We start from the raw sequence: 26,304 nt of genomic DNA on the forward strand, positions 1-26,304 counted from the left end.
ACTACTTATGCACCAATCTTAGATTTCCTATAACGTCTCCCACATTAAGAGCTGGCAGAGAATATGTAAATATTTACTGAGGTTAATCCTTCTAAGAATACTCTGGCTGCTCCTGAGGTGCCAGTTCACTGGATTCCACAGGGTTATTAATTGTCACTATGCTTCTAAATGGCTTTGACAGAGGTTTCCCTGAAGGCCCCTCTCTCTCAGCATTTGACTTGGGTGATTTGCCTAGATAAAGCTGGTGTAAATTGATCATGCAGTTAATAGCAACTCACTTAACATGAAAGCCATCTGCCTGGGTGGGATGAGGAAAGATGACAGGTTTAAATACACAAACACATACACACACAGATCAGAAGCAGACAGAAGAAGTGCAAGCTGTTCTGACTGTGCAAGGTCCCTTCGGCTGTAATGCAGATTTCTCCAAGGCACAGTGCTCGCTTGCTCAGTCACCTCCAGTCTGACAACAAGGCTGAATGTTACACTAACGGGCGACTCTGGTGCACAGCAATCCTGTTATTCACATCTGTGCCGTCTGGGAAATTCCTGGCCTTATTTGTTGTCCTCATGTAGTGCTGCACCAGGAATGAAGTACGAAATTCCATTCTCAAAACACGCCTGCCGTTTTCCTCCCAAAATTGAAAGGAGTTTTGCCCAGCACCACACTGGAAATGCGATCCTTGAGATTCTAATGAGATATCTCCGAGACCCTCATGCCCTCTGTGCTGGAAACAGGAATGCCAAAAGGGGTGTCACGGGCTAAATTTATAACCTTAGGAGTCTTGGGGGCTTTCTCTGAGTGGGCTTAACTTTCACAGAGACCCCCTATTGATAACACACTGTTCTGTAGAAAGAAAAAAAGAGAATACTCTGCCCTGTTATGTCCATTCTGGAATGGAGTCATTAGGACCCTGATCAGACAACAGAAACGTACCCGACAGTCAACATAACTTACAGTTAAAATTAGAGTCCAAATGGCCTGTAGGAGTCTGAATTAAATATACTGTAAGTGAAGCGCTTACTTTTGAGACTGATCCTGACCGATGACACTGTTTCAAATGAAAGGATATGCAAGCACCTCCCACAGCCAGGTATGCAAAGAGACCACCCTCACCCCAGCGCTCTAGGGCAGGTATGCGCAAGCCTTTTTTTTTTTTTAAAAACATCGGGCCCACTTTTTCTCCCTGCAATTAGCAGGGCCGTCTCCCTCACTGGATGGCCCTGGAAGTGCGGGACAGTCTCCTGGAAGTGATGTGCTGCTCTTCCCCCAGCAATGGTGATTGCAGAGGCTATGGGGGAGGCAGCAGATAAATCAGCTTTCTGAATGCCACTCTCTCTTTTGAAAAGCTCAGCTTCTATTTTAGTTCGTTCAAGGAAGACAGACAAGCAAAAAGATTTAGAAGTCAGAGTACTTTTTTTTTTGGAAAAGGGGGTACTTTATATAAACAGCTAGAGAAACACTGCTCTAGGCTTGGTGTACATGTCTTTGCCTTGGCACATGCTTCTCCTCTCCCACCTCCCAGTGCATCCTCTCTTCCAGAAGATAGAGCTTGGCCCCAAGCAAAGATTGATGGAGAATCTCACCTCAAAGCAAATACACATCAGTGTTCGTTAGGACTCCCCCGCCCTCAATAACTCATTTCTGCTTTGTATGTCAATCAGACATGTTTATAAAATGGGGGAACCAACATTCTTGAGGAAAACACGTCATCTTATTCTGTTTAGGTTCTTATACCCTACCCATCACCTGGATGCCAGAGCACTGGGAATTGAGTCCCATAACATAACATATAACACAACATATAAACATCAAAGAAAGCCACCATCACCCTTTCATTGGTTAAACAGTAGGTCATCTTAACCAACTAATCAATTAAATGGGATTTTACATCCACTACAAAGCCACCAACCAAATTAAGACTGAGTTGTTGAATGCATCAACTTCACCAGGACTGACAACTTATCATCTACCTTTTAAAACACCAATCAGAGGTTGCAGAGAGAGGGTGCAGGGCAACAGAGAAACCAAAAGGAGGAGAGTGAGAAGAGAATCCCGAGAAGAAGAAAGCAACCTCAAAATCATTACAAATGGACACAAAGCAACTGGCCCAGTGACACGAATTCTCCATTACATTCAGATGTAACAGTGCTTTACATCAGAGGATCCATAGTGCTAGGGGATCCCATGAGAGCAGGAGAGCACCACATGGAGGGGAAGCCTTATTTCTGAGAACACCAGAACTTTGGTCCATTCACACCATAACATTTAGTTTGAGACATTAGTCCTAATTCAGCAGGATGCCTAACTTTAAGCAGGTGAGTTGTCTTAGTGATGTCAATGCGACTGATCTGCTTATCTCACGAAGATTCCTCACCTACATAGGTGAGTAACATGCTGAACCGGGGCCTTAGCTTGGTGAACTAATTATTCTACTCTCACAAGCCTTTAAGAAAAGATCCATGTAACAGAGTTTTCAGATGAAAAAGGAAAAAAAAAAAAGTCTGAAGTGAATAGAGTTTCACTTGCTGGCATGATAAACCTCAAAGATGGATATAACACCTCGGTTAACATTTTCCTTCTATAACCAGTGGAATACTCTCAATCTCATTGCATGCCAATACATAAGGAAAGCGCAGAGATGTGCTTGCAAAGATTTTTCTTCTGAAATGCAGATTTCAAACCTTTTTCACTCTTAATCATAGACCGAGCCACAAAGCACTCCCTGTTTAATCATCAGATTCATCATCTTAAACACAGGCTATTAAATCAGCCAGGGAGCAGGGACAATAAACGAACAGTACTATGTGGAGTGAATGTACTGCCTAATTTCTCTCTTTTTTTAAACAAGCCAACACCATCTCAGTTTCAAATTTTCCCTTGTTTTGAAAATCCACAAAGGTTTAACATTACCTTGTTGATTGCTCACTTGCCAACCCCCGGATTTTAAATTAAAGTTGGCTTTGAGCTCAAAAAAAGAAGTCCTGGAAACCACAAAACTTCTACTTACTTTTTCCCTTTTGTCATTTTATAATCCGAGTGGTTACAGTGAGAAAAGCAATTATGTAAAAATGGCCCCCTTTTGCCCAATATAGCTGCTCCCTTCGGGGCTTTGAATCATATCTTCTGATTTTAAAGTAGTAAAAACTTGGTTTATGTCAGCCAGCTCTGCAGAGGTAATGGAAGTGAAACTGAAGTCTACTCTGCCTCAAATGTCATCAGCACAAAATACTAGCCAATTTCCTAGTCTAGAATGAGACTATCTTAGCTCTATCTGAATACATGTATTATACAGACTTTGCGCTATGCCTTTTAAACTCCTTATAAATAAGATCTACTTAATTCTGTTATTGGGAGTAAACCGAAGAGAAGGGAAACCTAGTGAAAAAGCATGACATGTACCTTTGCAGTCACTGAGAAACTAAAGTTGGTCCCTGTGGATCTAAGTCCAATGATGGGATGGTTTAGACAGTACTTGGTCCTGCCATTGGGGCAGGGGGCTAGACTCGATGGCCTCTCGAGGTCCCTTCCAGTCCTAGCATTCTATGATTATACCTGTGAGTGGACGTGGCTTCTTAAAGGGATTACAGCCTTACAGCGCTGCGTGGCATGGAGCTAAAGCAGGGGTGGCCAACATGTGCATGAGGCTCTTTGAGCCAAAACATAGCTCCTCCTCAGAGCTGTGCTCTGCGAGTGCCGTCTCCTGATCTGAGTACGTGTCCCAGTGCTTGGTGAGAGAAACATGTGGCGGCAGCAGTGGCTCCAGTGAGGCACCAGGCATCAAGTCAGAGTGGGAGGTCTGGGGTGCCTGGCGCTGGAGAAGGAGAGGGGGATTGGGTTAGAGTGGAAGTAGGGGGGGATACCTTGTTCTGGAAGAGGGGAAGGGCATTGAGCCACATACTGTATATTAATTTTTATCTGTCTATATAAATATAATATGTATGTCTCTATTGATATGTCTATTGATATTGATATGTCTATTGATAGAGACATACATATTATATTTATATAACTAGATAGATAAAAACATATAGTATGTGGCTCTTTGCACTCTATCCATGGGTCTTGGTCCCTAATTGGTGGGCCACCCTTAAGCAAAAGCATTGCATGCAAGTGAGTTGTGATCATCAGAGCTGATGAAGTGTCAGTATGGTAATGCACTCCTGACTGAATCAGTCTCTCTCTCTCTCTCACCCACCCCTCCAAAGCAGTGTCTCTCAACTTTTTTTTTTTTTTTTTTTAAATACAAAGGACACCTTTTTAAAAAAAAAATTAAGTACCCCCCAGACTTTTCCCGTGTACCCCTAAGGGTATACGCACCACTGGTTGAGAAATATGGTCCCAAGGTAATTTGAGGTCTTGAAACCAGTGCCATTCAACCTTTCCTGATTACTGTACCCTTTTTCAGGAGTCAGATTTGTTTTGCGAGCCATTAGGTGACACTTCACTTAAAAATACATACAAAAACATGCAAAAATATCACAGACGACTGCTACCGAAAACTCGTTGACCTTCTACCATCTTATTAACAAACAAATGAATTCGAATAGAAATATCGTACTTACATTTCAGCATAAGGCATAAGAAGCAATAGAAACAAGTCATTGTCTGAATGAACTTTTAGGTTCTCCTGACTTTACCAGTGTTTTTGCAGTTTGTTGTAAAACTAAGCAAATATCTAGATGAGTTGATGTACCTCCGGAAGACCTCAGGGTGCCCCAAGGGTACACGTACCTCTGGCTGAGAAACACTGCTTCAGATCACTTACATCAGACGGGCTGGTGGCAGCTGGCTGAGAAAGGGTAAGGTTTTACCTCCTGATATAAGCATAACCTAACCTGTAATTCTGTCAGCAAGCTCTCTCAGCTTTTCAAAGCAATTAGGCTTTGTTTGGGATTTATCTTGTTATCTGTGTAACCCAAACATAGCGGGGAAAAAAAGCCAAGTAACTGGAACTAGCAAGGGAAGTTATTGCCAGGGGCTGCTTATCATGAGCGGGTAGTGGGGAATGCTCCAAGAGAGGAAAACTGACTTTTGACCTTATGGGAGGCAGAAGCAGGAGAGCACAGGCAAGGGAACTGCAATGCCTTTCCTCAAACAATGCAGCTGCCAACCTGCCAGCCCTGTCATCCCCCCGCCCCCCAGCCTAGCGACTTCCCAAGTCTCCCATGAGCCAGCAAACAAAGACACCTAGGCTATGTCTACACCAGAGACTCCCAGAGCATCCACACTAAAAATACGTCCTGTAGATACACAGTCAACAGAACTTGGCACTTCTGCCGACTGCCTTCTGCCTCTCCCCCATGAGGCAGAATGCCTTTCTCAACAGAATCTGTTGACAGAAAGGCCATGTGGATGCTCCAGGGGGCCCCTCTGTCAACCAACACAGCTTCTAGGTCACCAGGCAGCCCTGTCTGCTGTGCTTCCAGCTGACTGTTCTGTCGAGAGTGCGACGGGGCCGCCTGGCCACTCTTTGTCAACAGAGGGGATTGACAGAGCGATCCACTTTCATGTATTGCTGTGATCTGCTGACAGAGGTTTTGTTGGAAGCAACTTCTGTCAACAGACCACTGCAGTGTAGACATAGCCCTAGTCTATGAGGAAATCCCTGTCTGATTGGCTGAAGTGGGAGACAAGTGAAAAAGAAGCCAATCAGAGCTCCCCCAACTTGCTGATTTGTAGCCTAATTGACATTAACAGCAATGGTAATGACCACAACTGCACAGCAGGTCACCTTTGGTAAGGGTATGCATGCTGTTAGGTTTCTAAAAGTTAACATAGCGTGTGGGTTCTTTCCAACAAATGGCCTGTGATATTCAGGAGTAGGTGAGCGAAGCTCCCTTCTAGCCTTAAACTCAAATCACTGAATTACATTTAAACACAAATTTAAAGGGTGCACACAGACATTTCTAAATCACTACCAGCTGTGCATTATTTCCCCCAGGACCCCTGTGACTGATATTAATTAACAAATATTCAAACTCAACTAAGTTTCACCTTTTTGCCTGAAGATAAATGGCTCTATTGAGAGATTATTTTGGAGTACAGTTAAAAAAAAATTACTGTGAAAGAAGGGGGCAGTATAAGCAAAATAATGAATCTCATTTCTACATTTCAATCACGAACAAAGAAAAGATTCTCCGTAAACTCACTGAAATATATCCCCAACAAGAAGGGCTTTCAACTTTATGAGACAATGCACACCTGGCTGAAAAATAAAAAAATATTTTCTCAATTTTCATCCACATTTCAGAATTTTCCAACCAGCTTCACTGAGACAGCAAGTGCTCTTCTCTTATGCCTGCTCTTCGGCCATTCCTAAATGTCTTATGATTCATGCCATTTAAGGGGTAGGCAACACCAGCTTGAACTTCGTGGAGCACGCATTCAGACTTTTTTAAAATGAACAAAATACCACTAACTGATGGAAAGATGAAGATCTGTGACAAAATTTTAAAAATAAAAAGTCAGATCAAATTTAAATCCATCAGCTCTTTGTAGCATTAAGCAGCTCCAACAAGAGTTTAAAAGACACACTCCATCCCTCCCTGCTCTTCATTCACTTTCATACTGTGTAATGTAAGAGCATACTGTCTTGATGTCTAGTCTACTGATGCGATTCTTCGGGTTAAAACCGCTCCCACACACTATGCTACTGTGCTTTTTCTGAATTGAAAAAGAATCCAGCATGGCTTCTTAGTCAGGCTTGGCCTAAGAATGCGCACACAGAATGGTGCAAATGGCCATGTTTCAGTACTTCAACAGGTACTTTAAACACTTACTATTTCATGCTGTATCATACTTGTATGCAAATATTAGTCTATAGCAGATCCTTGGTCCAAAGGATTTGAGGTGAAATCAATGGCACTGATTTAAATGAAGCCAGGATTTCGCCCAGGGACTTCGGAAGTTTCTATCAAAAATCAATGCTACAGGAACATCCTTCTCGCAGGCTCTTGTAAATGTAATCTGCTCCTCTGTTTTGTTATCGTCGTCATTTTGTTTGGTTTTTTTACATTTTATTTTGGCCATGCCTCTTTTGTGCTTTTCACGTATCAAAGCAAATGAAAGATCTCAGAAAAGACATCTGATCTCTAGAGAAAATAGATGCTACAAAAATTACCTGTAATACTAGACACCCTGGAAACATCTTGAGACTGAGTGGAGCGGTTTCGATTCTGCTGCCTCCGCCTGCTTGTGGCTGACCGAGTGGTCCGAACATGAACTTCACTCACTTTGAAAAAGGCCACCATGAAAGGCTGCTTGTCATAAGGGCCATTTCGGCCTATCAGGCCGGCAGCTTTAGGGTTTACATTGAGACCTTCAGACAGAACAATAAAACAGTGTTAAAAAGCAACACAACTATTGAACAGTTTTTGCTGGTGACACAGATCTAGCTGCTCCTCTGCAAGTAGCCTTCCCTTCTCCCTTGTTTTCTGTTCTCTCTTCCTGAGCCACTCCAGAGCCTGCCATCTTAATGATGTGTTTTAATTCTCCCTGAGAGCTGGGACCTTTTGAATTCTCATAGTGTCTCAAACATTACGCATGCATATGGGTCTACTACAAATACATAATTAAATGCCTAAATCGGTGGTAAAATTAGCGATGCCACTTCTGAGCCACCAAGAGCAGACATGTTACGGAGGAAACCCTGGGGAAATTTAAGGGAAAAGAAGCTGGAGACCTTTCCCACAACGAGCTGAGAGTTGGGGCATAGAGTCACATCAATAGCTTCTGGAGATAGGTGGGTACCAGCATGCTACCTTTCTTTTGGCAAAGCGGACACTGGACAATCTCTGACTCTTGCTTTAATTTTATACAGCTGTACCTCAAACTTTTGGAAACCATGGAACAGCAAACACTAATTTTTTTTTTTAAATGCGGAATGCCTATGAAAATTTTCTTAAAAAAAAAAGTCATCAAACCAAAACCGTTCCTTGAGCAGTTCTGAGTCTCTCAGTCTGCAAAGCCATTCCCACATGTGGAATCCGACCGGTTGCATCTCAGGGTTGGAATACTATTCTGAGACACAAACTCACAGATTCTCTCCCCAGTTGGGCTAGTGACACTCTGTCATATACCGGACAATCAGCATCTCAGCATCAATTTCGACATCTGTAAAACGGATAACCATAAAACTTCCCTACCCCACAGCACTGCCGCAAGACTTCTTAGGATTTGCATTGTAGATCACAACACTTGATGCTTTCGCTCATGTTAGGGAGAATTTTGGTGCTGCTTCCCTCTGGAGGCAGCACTTTCTGCCAGCAACTGACAGAAGGAAAAGCAGTGGGCCAAACCTTGGCTTCACTGGAGTCAGGGGTAGCCTTTGATCTCTGATATTTTTAGAGTCAGCTCAGAAGTAGGAAGGACTCCTGAACGGCAGGAACAACAATTGCAGCTAGTCTATCGTCTGTTTAAAGCCACTGCACATCTTCAATGTAGCCCTCTTTGCTTTTCAAAAAAGGGTCACACAGGAAAGTTTCTCCCATGGGTTTGAAAAAAAACAGGAAAAAAATGGATTTGGCTGGATTTTCAGAGGTGAAGAAGTCATTGGGAGCCTCATAAGTATGGAGCTTCTGCACACCAGGCCACCTGTGTATCAGCTATCAATGACCAGAGGTACACATGTGATACACACAACAGGAAGAACCAGGTACTCAAAAGTATTTTAGATCAAAACATAGAAGACCAGACAGACAATAAGAGGCCTTCTATTTGTGCACTTGTATCCAGACGCACAGCTGTGACGTGCTAGGCTGAGGAATGCATTTATTACCCAGACCATCACATTATGGCCAATGGCCATAAACAACATCCAAAGACAATTGCACATCGAACCAATTGAGTAAGTTGGTCTTTAACCTACCATCCTTGGTCACCACACTCAGCTGCAGTCCCATGTTATGCTGAGGGTTCATCACCCACATGTTACTGGTGGCAGTGATGTCAAACTCCAACCAGCCTTCTTCTGAGGCCCACACTGCTCTGGTATCCAGCAAAAACAGACTGGAATCTCTGCAAAAAGACAAACAGGAACAAGAGTGGAGTTCCAGATTTCCACATGTGCTTCCACTAACATAGCACTAGGAGATGCTGCAATTAAATTATTGCTCATTTATTACGATCATCTCACCAAGAAGAGACACGTGTTTCTGCGCATCAAATTGAAACAGTTACAAAAACGTAGCTGTTTTCTGTGCTTGTGGAATGCAGACCAGCTACAGAAATGCTAATACAAATGTGCTGGTAACTGGATTTTAAGCCTTACCTTGGTGAGGCACGGCTGTAAATGTAGGTGTGGGAACTACAAATCTGGGGGTGCTGCAGTACCCTCAGATTTTTGCCAGTGCTGCAGTGCCAGCCCTGCTCTGGGTCCCAGTGGCTACCACGCTAGGGTTCTGCTCCCTGGCCTTGCACCTGCCTCCCAGCTCAGCATGGGGGCAGAGGCATGGTTGGGGTAAGGGGACTGGCTTTTACCACCCCCACGCTACTAAAAAGGGGCTGCTATGCCACAGGGTGTACATTGAGTCTAGACTGTACAATGGCCAAAAGTTACTACCATCCGTTTCCTAATGTTTATCCCTCTTTCCGTGAAGGTTTAGAATTCTTCTGCGCAATAAGCCAACATGGCAATATTAATTTGGATCTCTGACACCAATCCTATCACTGTGCCTTTGCCAAAGCACATTACAATTAGTGACATAAGGGTAGTGAGAAAACAAGCTACCTGTCCACCTTAAAGGTTAAATTATGGAAAAAGTTTTGTTTGAGTTACATTTTATTTTTGGCCAAATGAGATGTCATAGTGCCCAGTAGTTTGCCTTACATGAGATCACACATGGAAAAATAAGCATGCCAGTATATTAGGGCTCTTAGTATAGCTAATTTTTATAGAGGAAAGGCTTTGCTCCTCCCTCTGGTAGTAACCACACTCTACGTGGTTGACTCAGCAACCTTTCCCACAGGAGTGTTTTTATCCTCTCTTCCAATGGCAAAAGTGTTTCAGGGGAAATTCTGTGACCTTTGCTTCCAGTAGCAGCAAGTGGTGGGAGTGGTTCGTTGCCGTATGATTTGGGAAATCTATGGTTGCATGATTTGTGCTCCTCCAGGCATGCTGTGCACCCTGAGGCATCACTACTACAGAGGAATGAGCTGCTGACTCATCCCAGAGTGTTAAATCTTCCAGACTTGTCCCTGGCACCCTCTGAAGTGGGCTACACTGGGATGCAAGTTGATCCTCTTAGTTCCTGCTCTGCCTCTCCTCTGAAACCCCTTCTCAATCTACTTCTGGTAAACCCTGTCTCTGCTCTTCCCCACCCCACCCCCACACTTGAGCTTGCCTTCCTCTAACCTAAATAACTGATATGTTACTTCCACCCAAAACAAATTGGTTTTTTCACAGAACTATTCAGAAACATGTATGGAGGAAACCTTTGCTTTCAGAAACACTCATAAAACATCAAATTCAGGGCCTGATTCTCCACTATCTTGCATTTCGGGAAACCCAGTTTTACACATGTATGGAATGTGTGAAAGTGGTATAAAACAAAACCAAATCAAAGTTCTCCACTTTACACCAGTGACAGCTTTTTACACCCACTTCACATGCAAAAGAAAATTAGAAAAATGAGGCTTTTCCATTCAACTCTTCACAAAAAGGTTTACAGACTATTCAATAGATCTGGGCCAACTTCTATAAACTGTCAAAAAAAATACTCCAAGAATTCTCACCATTTTCCAACCAGCACCACTATTTCACTAGCTTTGCTTCTTGGTACAGGTTTACGAAGCCAACTGTTTGGCTGTACATATAGTTAAGGCAGCTGAATACTTACCATAAGCCCTGTTTTCAGTTGTTGTACTTTTATCAAAATAAAAACTGCTTGTGAGAAGATTTTTAATCTTAAGATTTTAATTAGAATAAAAGGCTTAGCTGTTTCCAGAAACAAAATAAGAAAAGGTTTTCCTCGCATAAAAAAAAATGTTTCCAACCATTTCATGGAGCAGGAATTTGAAATCTGGCAGAAGCATGCTCTATGCAGGGCTGTAACTTTTGCTATCTCTGTGAAAAACCTACCAAAATTTACCCATGCTCAGTAAAGACTCAGTCTGGCCGTTAAATTCTCTGAAGAATCTATGTGCGTCAAGGATGTTCCATCCCCACAGCAATATGACTGGTGTTATGCCATCCCCACAGAACATGTGTCACTGTATGACTATACAGCAGAACAGAACTTCCCCTGCCATTCCTCCTCCTGCCAACTGAAGGCTACTGTGGTGCTGGATCTCAAAACTACAAGCAGCTTCTCCTGTGTTTTCAGGGCTCCCCTGCTGACATTCAGGCACCACGGAGAAGAAAGTTTAACTGAAATGTAGAATGGTGAGGGGAGAGACAAACTGAGAAAGGGACAAGCTGGTGGGGTCAAGCTTGAGGAGGACAGGAAGAGAGGGTGACATCTGATGAAGCGGGTCTTTGCCCACAAAAGCTTATGCTCCAAAATATCTGTTAGTTTATAAGGTGCCACAAGACTTCTTGTTGTTCTGTTAGAGAAAAGAGGGGTTTATAACCACAACAACATGCTTCCTTCCAGAAACTAGTATTAAGCTCAGGATTTCCAAGTCTCAACGTTATTTTTGTCTCTGAAAATAACCCTGAAACTGAGTGGCACAACATGGAGAGTCAAAAATAGGTAAGAGGGTGGTCTGAGCAAGCCCCCTTTGTCCCGAGATGAAAGAAATAACAGCGGACTCAAGAGAGACAGAATATGGATTCTATCACTGATGCTCAGAATCGGAGGGGTAGCCATGTTAGTCTGGATTTGTAATAGCAACGAAGGGTCCTGTGGCACCTTATAGACTAATAGAAAAGTTTTGAGCATGAGCCTTCATGAGCACAGACTCACTTCATCACTTTTCTGATGAAGTGAGTCTGTGCTCACGAAAGCTCATGCTCAAAACTTTTCTATTAGTCTATAAGGTGCCACAGGACCCTTCATTGCTGATGCTCAGAGTTCAACGCACAAATTTCTATTCACGTCAAGGATATTACGTGGCCTCCTGCAGGCGTAGACGAAAGAGGACTTTTTAATTCAGTATGTAAAAGTGAAATTCCAATGCCATAATGAACCGTTTCTTAACAGTTAAATTGTCCCTTTACACTGTGTTCGCGTCAGTATCTGAGAACCCCATCGAGATTTTAATCATACATAACAACTTGCAGGGGTCTTAGTATTCAGGAATGTTTGTGCAGCTTAGACGTGTAAAAAGCTGTGTAAGTGACAGGTTTGTATTATTATGAAGTAAATAAATGGGGGAAACTGAGGAGAAGAAGAGAAGTGATTTTTTTCAAGACTATGCACTAAGCCAACTGGGGAGAGGAGAGGCTGGAATTCCGCACTCATTCCTCTAGACCTCACTTCAGAGGTCTGACTCAAACCCACTGCAGTAAATAGGAGTGTTTCCATAGCTTCCAGTTGACTTTGGAGCAAGCCCTGCGAACAAAAGGTCAAGACAATAATTGCAAGTGGCTGAAAGAAACATACACGCTAAGGGAGAAGTATGATTTGTCTATGTGAATCATAAATTCCGCCTTAACATGGGTACTCTGGAAGAGAATCCATTTGTCTGATATAAATATGCACTAAGCTACTATTCTTAACACCAGCATTCTAGCCATGTTGTCAGGGCATTTATGGGAAAAGTAGTTTGCATCCTATTATAGTGTCCCTCCCACCCCCCGTAATTAAATACTACATTAGCTAAAAACTCAATAAATAATTCAACAAAACGTCTGTGGGTATTAATTCATGTTATTTAACTAAACACTAATTAGCCTATACTTTAGTCAAGTGGTTAATCTTTGTTACTATACTTAGTGAAATTGCCAGATTAAAACGCTTTGTCTTGAGTACACATTATGACATGGGATTCTGCCACAGGAAAAAACCAGCACTATAAAAAACTAAGTTTTATGACGTATACGTTGGAAAAAGGTTTTCTGTTTTCCCACTATCCCTCCCTGCCCCAGCTAGACAGAAGTTTTCCCAAGAAAGCTGTGAGAATAAACAGAGCTCTCACCTTCAAACGACTAAGTTAAAGGTCTCTTATTTTAATTACAGATGATGAACAGCATTTCTGTTGCAGCTGCAAAAGCTCACTATTACCCAGGTGTTTAAAGGATTGTTGCACATTGACAACCATTTACTGAGGCATTAGTTACTATAAGTCTCTCAAACTTTCTTCAGCAAAACATTTTGGTTTACTTTTCTTCAAAGACCAGTTGACATAATAGTCTAGACTCCATAATGTCGACCTTAAAGGAGATTTTTTGAATGGAAATTGGGGGTTACTGCTTCATTTTTTTAAAACGTTAATATCCCTTCTAAATACTTTTTTGTATCTTGCACTCAGCCTACAGTTTATGTTACTTTAGATCTCTAGAAAAAGTTGTTTGGGTGTGATACTGCTGATGCCCGATCAAGATCTTTTCTTCTGATAAACATGAACAGAGAAGACTGTCACTTCTGTGACTGGCATTCTTCAAGATGTAGGTGTGCATGAGGATGCCCAGGTGCTGGAAAGTTTTTCCTGTAGCCAGTAGTCAACGGGTTGGTGTGGCACTGATATAGTACCCAACATAGGCACTGCCCTCCCCGCCCCCAGTTCCTTCTTGCCAGCTACTCTGATGGTGGGGAAAGGTGGGAGGCCTTTGGAATGGACATGAACACCACAGTTACGGAAGCAACTTTCTTTTCTTCTTCGAGTGATTGTCCACGGGCATTCCAACATAGGTGAATGCAAGCTGATGTTAGGAGGTGGGGTCAGAGCCTCAGAATGACTGCAGAGTCCTTGGTAGTATGCTGTGTGATAGTGTAATGGGCTGAAAAGGTGCGAGAATAGAAGAGCAGGTGGCAGCCTTACAGATTTCCTGAAGAGGGACATGGACTAGGAAGAGGCTTGAGCCCTTGCAGAGTGAGCCCTGATGTGAGGAGGGGAAACCCCTGCAAGCTTGTAGCATTCCTTAATACAAGCCACTATCCAGGAGGAAATCCTCTGGGATGAAACCAGGAGGCCCTTCATCTTGCCTGCCACAGCCATGCAGAGCTGCCACTACTTTCTGGACGGCGTGGACCTGTCTATGTAAACAGCCAAAGCCCTACGGACCATCTAGGGTATGTAAACTCTGCTCCCTTGGGGTAGCATGAGGCTTAGGGTAAAACACAGGTAATGAAATATCCCGACTGACGTGAGAAGAGACGACCTCACCTTTGGCACGAAAGCCGGATTAGGTCTCATTCTAACCTTGTCCTTGGGGAACACCATACAGGGTGGTTCCACTGAGAGGGCCCTCAATGCTCACACCCTTCTGGCCCATGTGATGGCCACCAGAAAGGCTGTTTTGTAGATCAGAAACAGCAGGGAGCAGGAAGCAAGGGACTTGAAAGAGGGCCCCATGAGCTTGGCCAAAACCAATTTGAGGTCCCAGGAGGGCAAGGGGTCCCCCACTGGTGCCTAACCCTCTCCAAGCCCTTCACGAATCTCTTCCCACAGACAAAAGGCCTGCACTGGGATGAAAGGAGGAAATAGCCACCAGATGAACTTTGACTGGAGGACAGGAACAGCCCTGATTGACTTAGGTGCCATGAATAATCCACAATTAAGGGGACAGAGACCTGAAAAGGGGATAAGTGGCCCTCATGGAAGGTTTTCTACTACACTCATCCCTCACTCTACGAGCACAGTTGGTTCCTAACTTTTTTCTCGTAGGCGAAAACTCATAAGAGAGACACTAAATTCCCATTAAAATACAGCTAAAAGTCTCTGATTGGTTCCAAGTGCTCAGAGCGGCAGCAGGTGGCGCTGCTTTCGAAAGGTAAGTGAATGTGGAGTTGTGGAGGGATTAAAGGCTGGGGGCAGTTTGGGGACACGAGTGGGAGGGAGGGTTAAAACACAGTGGTGGGTTGGGTCTGCGGAGGGGGCAGGGTTCAGGCTGCTGCAGGTTGGGTCTGTGGGGTCAGCAGAGGGGTTAAGGCTGTGACAGTTTTGGTCTGCAGGGCCAGGGGAATTAGGCTGCAGCGGTTTAGGTGCACAGGGCCAGCAGGGGGTTTAAGTTGCTGCGGTTCGGGTGTGCAGGGATGTGTGTTTGTTAAAGTTGCTGTGGTTCGAATGTGCAGGGCTAGCGGGCGGGGGGGGGGGGGCGCGGTTAGGTTTCAGTGGTTTGGTGTCTGTGGGGGAGGGGGTGGTGTCAGGCTGTGGTGGGTTGGAGCTGCAGGGAGGGGGTAAGACTCATATGAGCGGGGAGAGTTCACTCAGAGTGAACTAGGGGAGGTATGTGTGTCCCTCGTTTAAATGAGTACTCATAAATAAAGTACTCGTTTAATGAGGGATGAGTCTCTTTAAAAGCACCTCCCTCACCAGGTCTGACTAGGAAAGTTCCATGACATTCAACCATGAAGCTTCCATGCTGTGAGGTGGGGGTCCCCCTCCTGCATCAACAGATCCAGGCATAAACAGGAGCGCTATCAGCTTGCACACTGACAGGTCCAACAGAACTGAGTACCAAATGCTCCCTGGCTCACGCTGGAGCCACCAGGATTACTGAGGCCTGGTCCGCTCGAATTTTGAGAAGGACCTGGGAGACAAGGGGAACCAGAAGGAATGCATAAAGCAGCAGACGTGTCCAGGATACATCCCATCCACCCAGGACCTGGGACTCTAGTTCCAGTAGCAACAAAAGGTTTGCCACTTTGCATCGAAGCACGTGGCAAACAGGTCCCCCTGAAGATAGCCCCAAACTCGGAAAACTGATTGCAACACGTTTGGGTGAACAGTTCACGGTTCATGATGGAGCTACTGAGGGGGCCCGGTATAGTATTGTGGACCCTGGGCAAGTAATGAGCCTGCAGGAGAATTCTGTGCTGAATGCAGAACTCCCAAAGCCTGAGGGCCTCGTAACATGGGAGAGGAGAGTGCATCCCTCTGGCTGTTGATACAATACATTGCTGTCCTGTTGTCTGTACTCACTGACACACAATGCCCCACCAGGATGTCCCAAAACACATCACACGCCAACCCGATCACCCTGAGCTCCCTCACACTGATGTGAAGCTTGAGGTCGGACATGCCCTATAGTGCCCGAGTCTGGCACTCCCCTACATGCACCCCGCAGTCTAAATCCAATGTGTCGGTTATCAGGGACAGGGAAAGTTGGGGAGTCCTGAAAGGTACCCCCGCACACATGGTCCGAGCAGCCAGCCACCAATATAGGGTCAGAAACACCCCCTGCAGCGACGTCACTGATTTGTCTGTATCGTCTCTCATGGGGCAGTACACCAACGTAAGCCACAACTGAAGAGGACGTAGTCAACATATGGCATGTTGCAGCACAAACATATAAGCTGCCGTGTGTCCCAGCAGCTTCATGCAGCACCTGACTGTCATGGTGGGGAACACGATCACAACATTTACGATGCCAGCCATAGCCTGAAACCCGCTCTCTGGTAGAGAGGCCCTGGCGAGCACCGAGTCCAGGAGAGCCCCAGCAAACTCTGTTCTTTGAGGGGACATGAGCTTTGATTTGCTTCATTTACCAGGAGGCCAAGACTGTTGAAGATTTGGTGAATGAACCTTATATGATGGACCTGAGCCTGTGAGCTCCCTTTGACTAACTAGTCATCCAGGTACAGGAACAACTGGACCCTGTGCCTGCAGAGGAAGGCTGCAACCACCGCCATGCACTTGGTGGAAACCCTTGGGGCCACGGACAGGCCAAGCGGAAGGACTGAACGGATGGCATCCCTCATTCACCACAAAGCTGTGTGGGAGAGAGATCATGATGTGGAAATACACATCCTGTAAGTTGAGAGCAGCAAACCAGCCCCCCAGATCCAGCAATGGGATAATGAGATGCAGAGAGACCATGTGAAACCTGGTCTCTCTCACAAAAACTTATTCAGGCCTCACAAGTGCATGATGGGCCTCATTCCCCCTTTTCATTTTGGAATTAGGAAATAACCGGAGTAAAACTCCTGGCTCCTGAATTGTGGGGGAACCTCCTCTATCGCACCCCGGTCGAGGAGCAACTGAATCTCCTGCCTGAGCAGACTCTAGTCAGGGGGTTCCTGAAGAGGGACAGAGAATGGGGTTGAAAGGGGGGTAAGAACTGAATTGGAGAGCATATCCCATTTCGACTGTGCAAAGGGGCCCACTGATCCGACATTATACAGCACTAGGCAGAATAGAAGGGGGATGGGTGAAACAAAAACAAAGGGTGTGCCAGATCCATAAAGGGGAGTGGTGTGGCATTCTTGACCGCACCTTCAAAAGTTGGACTTAGGCCCCGGAAGGGGCTTCTGCCGCCCCTGGCCTTGGCCAAACTGATGGGACCGCCTTCTGCTGCTCTGATCCCTCTGCCTATTTTGATGCCTAGGCTGCTGAGGGAATTGCCTACGGAGTGGGTGGCGGCTGAAATGCCTGCACTGAGTCACAGGGGAATGGAGGTCCAGCAACCTCAGGTTGGTTCTAGATTCTTTAAGGCTATGCAGCCTCTTATCAGTCTTTTCTGAAAATAGGAGTTGGCCCCTCAAAGGGGAAGTCTTGAATAGCCTGCTGCACTTTGTATGGGAGGCCAGAGACCTGGAGCCCTGCCCCTTCACACGGCCACTCCTGAAGCCATGACCCTTGGCAGCATCCAAGGCGGCCTGCAAATTTGCATACCATATCAGCTTGTTCTCCTTCACTACAGCTGTAAACTCGGGCTTGGCATCTGCGGGGCAGGGGAGATTAGCTCTGTCAATTTTGAGAGAAGCTGTATTGCAGGCATACCTGCTCAGAAGGGCTTTCTGATGAGTTACGCGCAGCTGTAGCCCTCCAGCTGAATAAACTTCTGTCCTGTGTAAATCTAACCATTTCACCTCTCTGCTTTTGGGTGAGGGCCCCTGAAATCTCTGTCTCTCCTTATGGTTGGCCACATCCATGACCAGGGAGTCAGGAGAGGGGTGGGTGAAGAGATGCTCATGCCCCGTAGAGGGGACAAAGTACCGTCTTTCATTTTTCCCTCACCATGGGCTAGGCCAACAACAGGGTCTGCCCTATGATCTTAGCTGTCTAGGCAATGGTCCTTATGAGAGGCAACACCACTCTGACAGGACCTGATGATGACATCATCAAGTCAGCCTTGCCCTTGGACCTCCTTCCCCTGCACTCCCAAGCTCTGGGCCACTCAGTGGTGTAGCTGCTGGAGGGCCCAGCCATCCTCCAAGATGGGAAGACAAAAGAACTGGCAACCGTTTCATCCAGGGACAAGGATGAGGACGTGCCCACCTGCAATGTGCAGCCCACATCCATGGCTGCCAACAGGTCCAGTGCCCCCACCCCTGATGTGAGGGGAAAAGCTGCGATCCCTGCCCGTGCAACACCAAGCCCACAGAGAGCAATGCCAAGCCCCACACCATGACAGGAGGAAAAGGAGGAGCTACTGACCCAGACATCACCTGGAATCTTCCAGGCCCCACAGGTGCCATCATGGTCTGCACCATGGTGACTGACACCTAAGGAAAAGGTGACGAAATCCCCCAGAGGTGATAACAGTATTGGTACCAAGGACGTCTGTGCACCGAGGAGACCAACGATGCTGATGAGGACCATGCTGTGGGAAGCAGCTGTTCCAAAGACCTGTCCTGCGGAGGGGTGCCCAGCAAGGCCGACTTTTCCACCTCAGGAAGAAGTAGGCACTGGGGATGCTCCCAATGCTTACACCATCAATGGGGCCCAGGATGGCTGGAGAACAAACTACCTTCATGAAATGCCCATGGGGTCCAAAACAGCCATTGTGGTACCAGCTGCCAGTTCAGTGGTCACTGCCCCGGTGCAGAGTGTCAACACCATCTGGAGGAAGAGCGAGCACTCCTACTTCTGCCCAAGCTGGAAAAGTAAGAGTTGACTCTGATTCAGATGTCTCCAACACCAAAAACTAAGGCGGCACGTGCCCCGAAGGCACCGACACTACAGTCACCAGCAGAGCCAGGGGTGTAGATGGCCATGTCATCATGGTGGGCTTGCCCCAGGACAGAGGACAATTTGATACCTGCCTCAGGGACGTGGTTCCCTCAGCAGCAAGGAGGACAGTGATGTGGAGGAGGCTCTGCTCCACTCCGAATGCCTCCGGCATCGATGGTCGCTCTGGGGAGTGGGGACTGGACCTCCAGAGCAGCATCAAACACTTGGCCCACTGAGGAATGCCCATGGTGCATCTCCCCTGAGGGTGCGTGCAGGTTCTCCTCCAGTTTCGACATCGCAGGAGAATGGCCCTTTCATGCCTTTTCTGTTTGTGAGGCACTGGGGACAGCGATTTGTCTCTCTGGGGTGGCTGAGGTACCAGCCTTTCACCATGGCACTGAGCTCCTCTCTCCTTCGTTGACACTGTGGCTGAGCTCAGTGCCAGTGTACTCCGTGCCAAAGGTAATGTGCTCTGCTCAGCAGAGGGGGACTTCTCGGGCTGGAGAGCTGCCTCCATCAACAAGACCTTGAGACACTGAGCCCCGTGCTTCGAGGGCCTGGGTTTGAAGGTCTTACAGACTGGGCAGCGGTCCCGCTGGTGGCTCTTGCCCAAACACTTCAAGCAGGCTGAGTGCGGGTCACTCTTCGTCATGCACATCCCACAGTCAACACGGACTTTGAAGCCTGGTGACCTTAGCATGCCCCAGCGCTGAGGCCTCTAGGAGTAGGAGCAACCTCCTTACTTGGGCCAGAGGAACAACCTACTAAGAATAATAGAACTATAACTACTTAACACCTGTTTAGAAACTATTTACAGATAGGATCTAAGTACAGCCAAATAACTAATAAGACTGCTTGCATGAGTGAAGGGGAGTTCCAGCAACCAACACTGCAGCAAGAAGGAACCGTGTGGGGCATGGGTGGGACAGGTGATGCCTGTACCAGGCACTGTATCAGCACCACTCCAGGGGGCACCACACTGACCCCATGGCCACTGGCTAGTGGAAAAACTTTCCAGGCAACTAAGCATGAGTGCACGCGTGCACACACACCCCTACATTGGAATGCACATGAGCAATCACTCGAAGAATGAAAAATTGTACCCACCATAAAATGTAGTTGTACACAGTGAAGATTTTGAAGGTACAACCTAGTAGAACTATAGATTAAATTCTTTCAGTATGTTATTTTTTATTGATGCCTCGATAAAAATCTTGAAGAGTTTACTGACATGCAGAATATACTGTACAGAACTGTTTGTAGCACATGATGCAAAGATATAACATGGAACATTAACAACTTTGCATCTCTAAAGTACCTTTATTCAACAGATCACAAAGTGCCTCACAAAAGTCACCCCCATAATTGCAAAGAACCAAAAGACAGCTAATAGGCTCAGTGCAGGTGGAGGGTCTCTCTGAATGGAACTCCTTGCAGGATCATGTCGTTAACCCTCTCAGCACTGACAGGTAAGTATCACAGTATTAGTTCCATTTTACAAATGGGTAAACTGTGAAAAGCTCATATAAACAGTCTGCCTCCCCTGTGCTTTAATCACAGTGCTTTCACGGTACAACTGATTTTGCACCAACTGGGCTTTTCTTTGTCTTAATAAAATAAAAAGCTAAATAAGTTTTCTTCAGATTTTGGAGGAGAAAGGAATTAGCTACAGGACTGAACATTTATCTATTAAATTCACCCAGAGCAATTTTGTTTTTAATCAACTTTATACATGCACACACTCTTCAACTTAGGAGAAAGCAGATGTACACTATATACAAATCTGACCTTGGCTTGTAACAGATTGACATTAGCTTTGGCTTTTGTTTCAAATGACCCAATTCCAATCCAATGGGGGTACCGTTATTTTCAAAACTATAAATACTGCTTGCAAGTCAATTTTCCTGTCAGATTAGTAACTCAGGCGGTATTTGTGTATATATCTGACTGTAAAGAGAAAGACACTACTACCACTGACAGCTAAAAATAATGACAGTTTCAACCCCTTTAATGGAATTAAGCTTTGTTGCAGGAGGACACACCATTGCAATGGGAAAACGGACAGACATATTCCGCCCCAATTTGATCATGTAGGAGGAATCTGTCTACGCACATCATGCTACAATATTTCATTCTTGATAACAGTGATAAAAAAAGAAACTAGTTAATAAATGTTAGCCATCAAGGCAGCATATCCTTCCTCTGATCCTCAGCTCAAACGGCTGCTTCATTTAAAACAAAAATGGATTAGTAGCTTGGACAGTGGAGGAGGAGTGTTTTCAGGTCCATATTAACAAGATATTTACCCTTGAGAATTTAATAATCAAAGACATCAGCCCTTGGTTGGGATGGTCTACCACAAATGTCCTCAACTCTCCCATTGCCAACTAAACACCTTACAGACAGAAAGCAAGAAAACTTGAGTGAAAAATATGCATAATGGCCTATTTCCAGAAATAAATCTATTTCTTCTAAAATGCATCAAAACTCAGACTCCCTCCTCTGCTTCCACACACTCAGCATACCTAGGGAACACAAATGGACATAAGATTGAATTCCATCATGATAAAAGACTGCATTACTACAATCTTCCACTTTTTTAGAAGTAGAATATCTCCCCCATTTATAACGAAGACGGTCACAAGCACTTAAAAGTCAATGAGACTTGCACCCCCTCAGTTCCTTTGGGGTTTTTGAAATCTCTTATGAAGGCCCATAAGCAGGAATTTCTGCAAGGGGGTGATTTTTTTTTTTGGTTGGTAAATGTGGACCACCCTGTCTCTGCCCCCCCCCAAGTGGGCTCTGACCTTTCCCCCCACCCTCAGGCATCCTACTAGCCCTGATGCCCTCACCAACTTCCCTTCCAGAAAGCCTGACCCTGCCCCTCTCCCCCAGCATCCCCACTGCTGGCAGCCATACTGGTGCACAGGGGGGCACCTGTTGCCCTACCCCTCTCTCCCGCACCTAGCTGCCCTGCACACCGGAGTCCTAGCTTTCCCCAGCCCTGCACATAAATGGAGCCTCTCCCAACAGCATGCAGGGCAGAGGAGCAGTGTTCCCTCTAAGACTCTCCCATCCTTGGGCAGACTGAATTTGCTTTTGGGTGGGTCAAAATTTCTTATGTGCGACAGCAGTACTGAGGTCGGGTGGGGACATGCACCACCAGTACAAACAACAACCCTAGATTTATATGAGTGCACAGTCCACAGGTGTGGAAGGAAATATTAAAAACCCTATATATTAAATAACCATTGCCCTTTGTTAATTATTCCTTACTGGAATATATTTCCTTCCACACCTATGGACTGTGCACTCTCTACATATTCCAGTAAGGGATAATTAACAAGGAGCAATGGTTATTTAATATGAAATCCAATTAAAAGAAAATGAACACTACTCTTGGAATACCTGTACTATCATCCCAGCTAAAAACTCAAGCTAGTGAACAAACCGAAATGCACATTACCCACATGCAGCTCAACTTTAAGATGCTAACCAAATCTAGGAGTCAATTAGAAATACTCCTAAAATTGTGGGGTGGAGTGTGGGAGGCTCAGGGCAGTGAGTTGGGGATGTGGGGGTGCAGGAGTCAGAGCTGGGGTTATATGAGGTGCTCAGAGTGTGGAACTGGTGTGTGTGGGAAGACAGGACAGTGTGCTGGGGGTGTGGAACTTCAGGAATCAGGGCAGAGGTGCACGAGGGGCTCAGGGCAGAGGGAGTTGCAATAAGTGGAGGTGCAGAAGTTAGGGTAGGGTGCTGGGGATGTCAGGGGTTCAGGAGTGAGGGTTGGAACATGTGAGAGGCCCAGAGCAAAGCCATCAGGGCTCATGGCAGGGTGTTGGGGTGGAGGAGTACAGGAGCCAGGGCAGGGGGCTGAGAGGGGTGGGTGGGTATGGAACAACAAGTGTGTGGAGGTGGGGAATGACCCTGGGGTCAGGTTATTTTACCTGGCTGCTGGGGCCAGGCCCAGATTGGAGCAGCTCCACCACCACAGCTAAGACTGCTGAGTCCATGGCTATTTGAGCTGCAGCAGCAGGGCCCCCCAAACAACCCCTCATCTCTGTTAAGCCCAAAGATTCCCCCCCCACCTTCTCAGCCCAAGGACCCACTCAGCCTGATTCCTGCCCCAGCAAGGTCCCAAAATCCTCCTGCTCAGCCCCAGGTCTCCTTCCGCTTGGCCCAGGAGATGAAGGATCACCTGTGGCAGGGAACAAGCAGCAGCAGCAGCAGGGGAGCACCTCCCCTCAGTCTTCCTCCAACCTCCCACACTCTCCGCACAGCCCCTCACCACGGCTTCCCTGGCTGCTGGGGGCCGCCCGGCAGCCCACGGAGAAGCACGGGGCTCAGCTGGCTGGGAAGCAGCAGCAAAGTGCTGCACAGTGAGCACGCGAGACTACTGAGGGGAGGCGATCCCCTGCGGCAACGGCAGCGGCCAGACCTCACACTAGGTACTCCCCAGCCAGCCTTGTTGGAGAGGGTGCCTGGGTGGTGCATTTGCATCCCTCCCACGTACAGGCCTGTTATTGTGTATCTTTCCAAAACTAGTGCTCGTGTGCTGAAAGAAACCAGGTAGAGAACGTGATCGACTACATCTACATGTGCTACATCTACATGTGCTGCATTCAGACACTGACTGCAGCATAGCCACAACCTCAGTCTCTGAAAAGTTAAAGGCCGAAAGGGAGCAGATGCAGATGGATGTATTGTTCTATAAAAGTGTTTCATTTCCACCCCCTAACCTCAGGCCAGCCCACAGTTAGTTTGTTGCAAATTTTTAGATCACTACACTCAAAATAAGATATTTCTACACAAACCACAAAAATCTATATAACCATTCAAATGGGGATGCTTAAGGCAAGTCAAATTTCTGACCATACTTAAGGTTCATTTATCTTTCCTCAACGTTCTGCTGACACCATCAATGGTTTCTGTAGTGAAAAAAAATGTGGTCTAACAATGATTTGATTTACATAAGAACTCTCAACAGCTAAGCACTATTTTTACCTCACAAAAGGACTGGAAGGGGTGGAAGGAGAACCAAGACAGTGCTGACTGTATTAGTCAGGATAAAAAATAAAAAAAGGATGTTGCTTTGATCACACTGCCCTGAATCCCTGCCTCAGATTCTCCAGGTACCTTGAGTATAATTTTTTGCTTTTCAGCTGGTTTAAATAAATATGTGAAATCACTCCACAATGGTTTTCTGCTATTTCAAGAACTCATACAATCATTTGCTGCCTTTTGGTTGCTTTCTCAATACATGCCCAAACCAAAAACAGAGAGAGCGAGTGCAGGGTGAAAAAACTTTGTGTGTCAGGCCCCACTTCTCGTCTCTGCAATTAGTAAGGGCCGCTCAACTTGTCTAACGTAAACCAAACTGACAGAAATTTTGGTTACGTTCGTATGAGGAAAAAACCCCTTCCGGCACATGTAAGAAAATAAGTACGCAGGATGTAAAAACTATGAATCAGTATATAAGTGAAAATACACATACATTTAAACAGTAACGTATTTCAACATTTTTAAGGAGATGGATGAGCCCAAGAGACAGCAGCCAATCGTACTTTGCCCACTTCTGAAATTTCATGTCCCCTCAAGGGGGCCAGCCCCCCCACTTTGCTCACCCCGATACAGACCATGCCTCTAGGAGACTTTCATTGTAAGGTCTACAGTAAACCCTTGAGATACACACAACCAAGTTGTGCGTCTCGGGTTAACACAACTGCTACCCCTGACAGGAGTGGGAAATCACTTGGGAAACCGCTCGTCAAGGGCAGCATCCAAGAGTAGGCTGCTGTCCCTGACAGGAATGGGGAAACTGCTCCTGTGAGGGGTGGCAGCCTGACTGTTGGCTACCGCCCCAGACAGGAGTGGGTTCCCAGGCCCCTGAGTGGTGGGGAGCTGGGAACCAGGTGGCAGCCTGGCTCCCAACTCCCCTCTGCTTGCAGAGTCAGGAAACTGACCATGGCAGCCCTAGTCAGTTTCCTGGCTCCAAGGAGTGAAGGGGACCTGGGAGCTCTGTTCTTCAAGGGGAGGGGAGCCAGGAGCCAGGCTGCTGGTCAGTTTCCCAGGTGCTGTAAGCAGTGGGGAGCTGGGAATCAAGTGGCAGCCTGGTTCCTGGCTCTCTGACACTCTGGGAGCCAAAAAACAGAACAGCTCTGGTAGGCTGGTCAGTTTCCTGGTTCCTGCTAGCCCAGGGGAGCTGAGAACCAGGTTGCAGCCTGGTTCCCATCTCCCCTCTACTTGTGCGGAAATTTACGTGGTGGTTGTAGGAACTCAAGGGTTTACTGTATGAATAGTTATGTCTGTCAGCTTGTCTTCAGCCTTGCCTACAATGGCAAAAAAGGGATCCACACTATTCAATACCAGTACAGATCCATCAGTAGTAAACAATAGAAACCATAATACAGACCAGGTTTAAGGAGCAGAATATTTGTTTTTTTTTTTAAATTTAAATTCTTATGTCATCTAACTTAACTCAGAAAGGGTTATTTCCACCTGCCATAAGATCCTCACAACCAAAACCTTCCCAAAGTTCATCAGTGGGGAATTTTTTTTGCTCCATAAGAAGTGCTCAATAATAGTTATTACATGCATCTGTATCAATGGATGATTAAGGGTGCATCTTTTCCCTTGTTACTTCAGGCGTACTTCTTTGGGGGGGGGGGTGAATCGCTTATTTTTGTGCCCCCATTCCAGGTCTCTTCCCTGTAGTTTCCCCTTTTCTCTTTCTTGAAATGCTCAGTCTTCTAATCTGGTTCATTTATTAACTGAGGCTTCATCTCCCCAAACTCATGCATTTATGGATTCTCTCTTAGGGCACATTTATGATTTTTCTTGCTCAAAGACACACACAGCTTTTCACATTTCAATGACTCATTCAAATCCATCACACGTTAGTAATCACCAAGAATCATCACAACTCAAAGGTGCTTCATCAGCCCATAAATTTTTCCCTTCCCTAGCAAATTTGTGTCTGCATCTCAGTTGGCACTCTTGCTGGCAGTTTCAAGAAGAAAGATTAATGGCTGAATGGGCATCTTATCTCAGAGCTAATGGTGAATCCCCCTGATTAGGTCTGAAAATTATTATTAGGTAGGGGAATGGTGCAAGAAAGGTGCTGCTGCAGCTTCCTAGCCTGTGTCTGTTTTAGATGGAGAGATAAATTACAGTTCCATCAATCTACCATGTCACATGCAAGCACTAAATTTCACCTTTGTCCACCCTCAAACCCAGCTAGAATTTCCCCATATTCTTCTTCTTCCATTTAGCTGAGTTAAAGTTTCTGTGGCTAGAATTCAGGA

General features: G+C 45.9%; 1 protein-coding gene across 3 annotated transcripts in view; it reads right to left on the reverse strand.

The window, feature by feature from the left end:
- The window catches only part of BMP6 (bone morphogenetic protein 6), a 140,316-nt gene that overhangs the window by 10,579 nt on the left and 103,433 nt on the right, over positions 1–26,304 (reverse strand). For all 3 annotated transcript variants that reach the window (XM_074987704.1, XM_074987703.1, XM_074987702.1), the window contains exons 3-4: positions 8,871–9,019; positions 7,125–7,322 (exon numbers count right to left, since the gene is read on the reverse strand). In XM_074987704.1, coding sequence (XP_074843805.1) covers positions 7,125–7,322; positions 8,871–9,019 — 347 coding nt within the window. The remainder of the gene's footprint in view (positions 1–7,124; positions 7,323–8,870; positions 9,020–26,304) is intronic.

Source organism: Carettochelys insculpta, chromosome 2, assembly GCF_033958435.1.
Source record: "Carettochelys insculpta isolate YL-2023 chromosome 2, ASM3395843v1, whole genome shotgun sequence".
Classification (NCBI taxonomy): Eukaryota; Metazoa; Chordata; order Testudines; family Carettochelyidae; genus Carettochelys; species Carettochelys insculpta.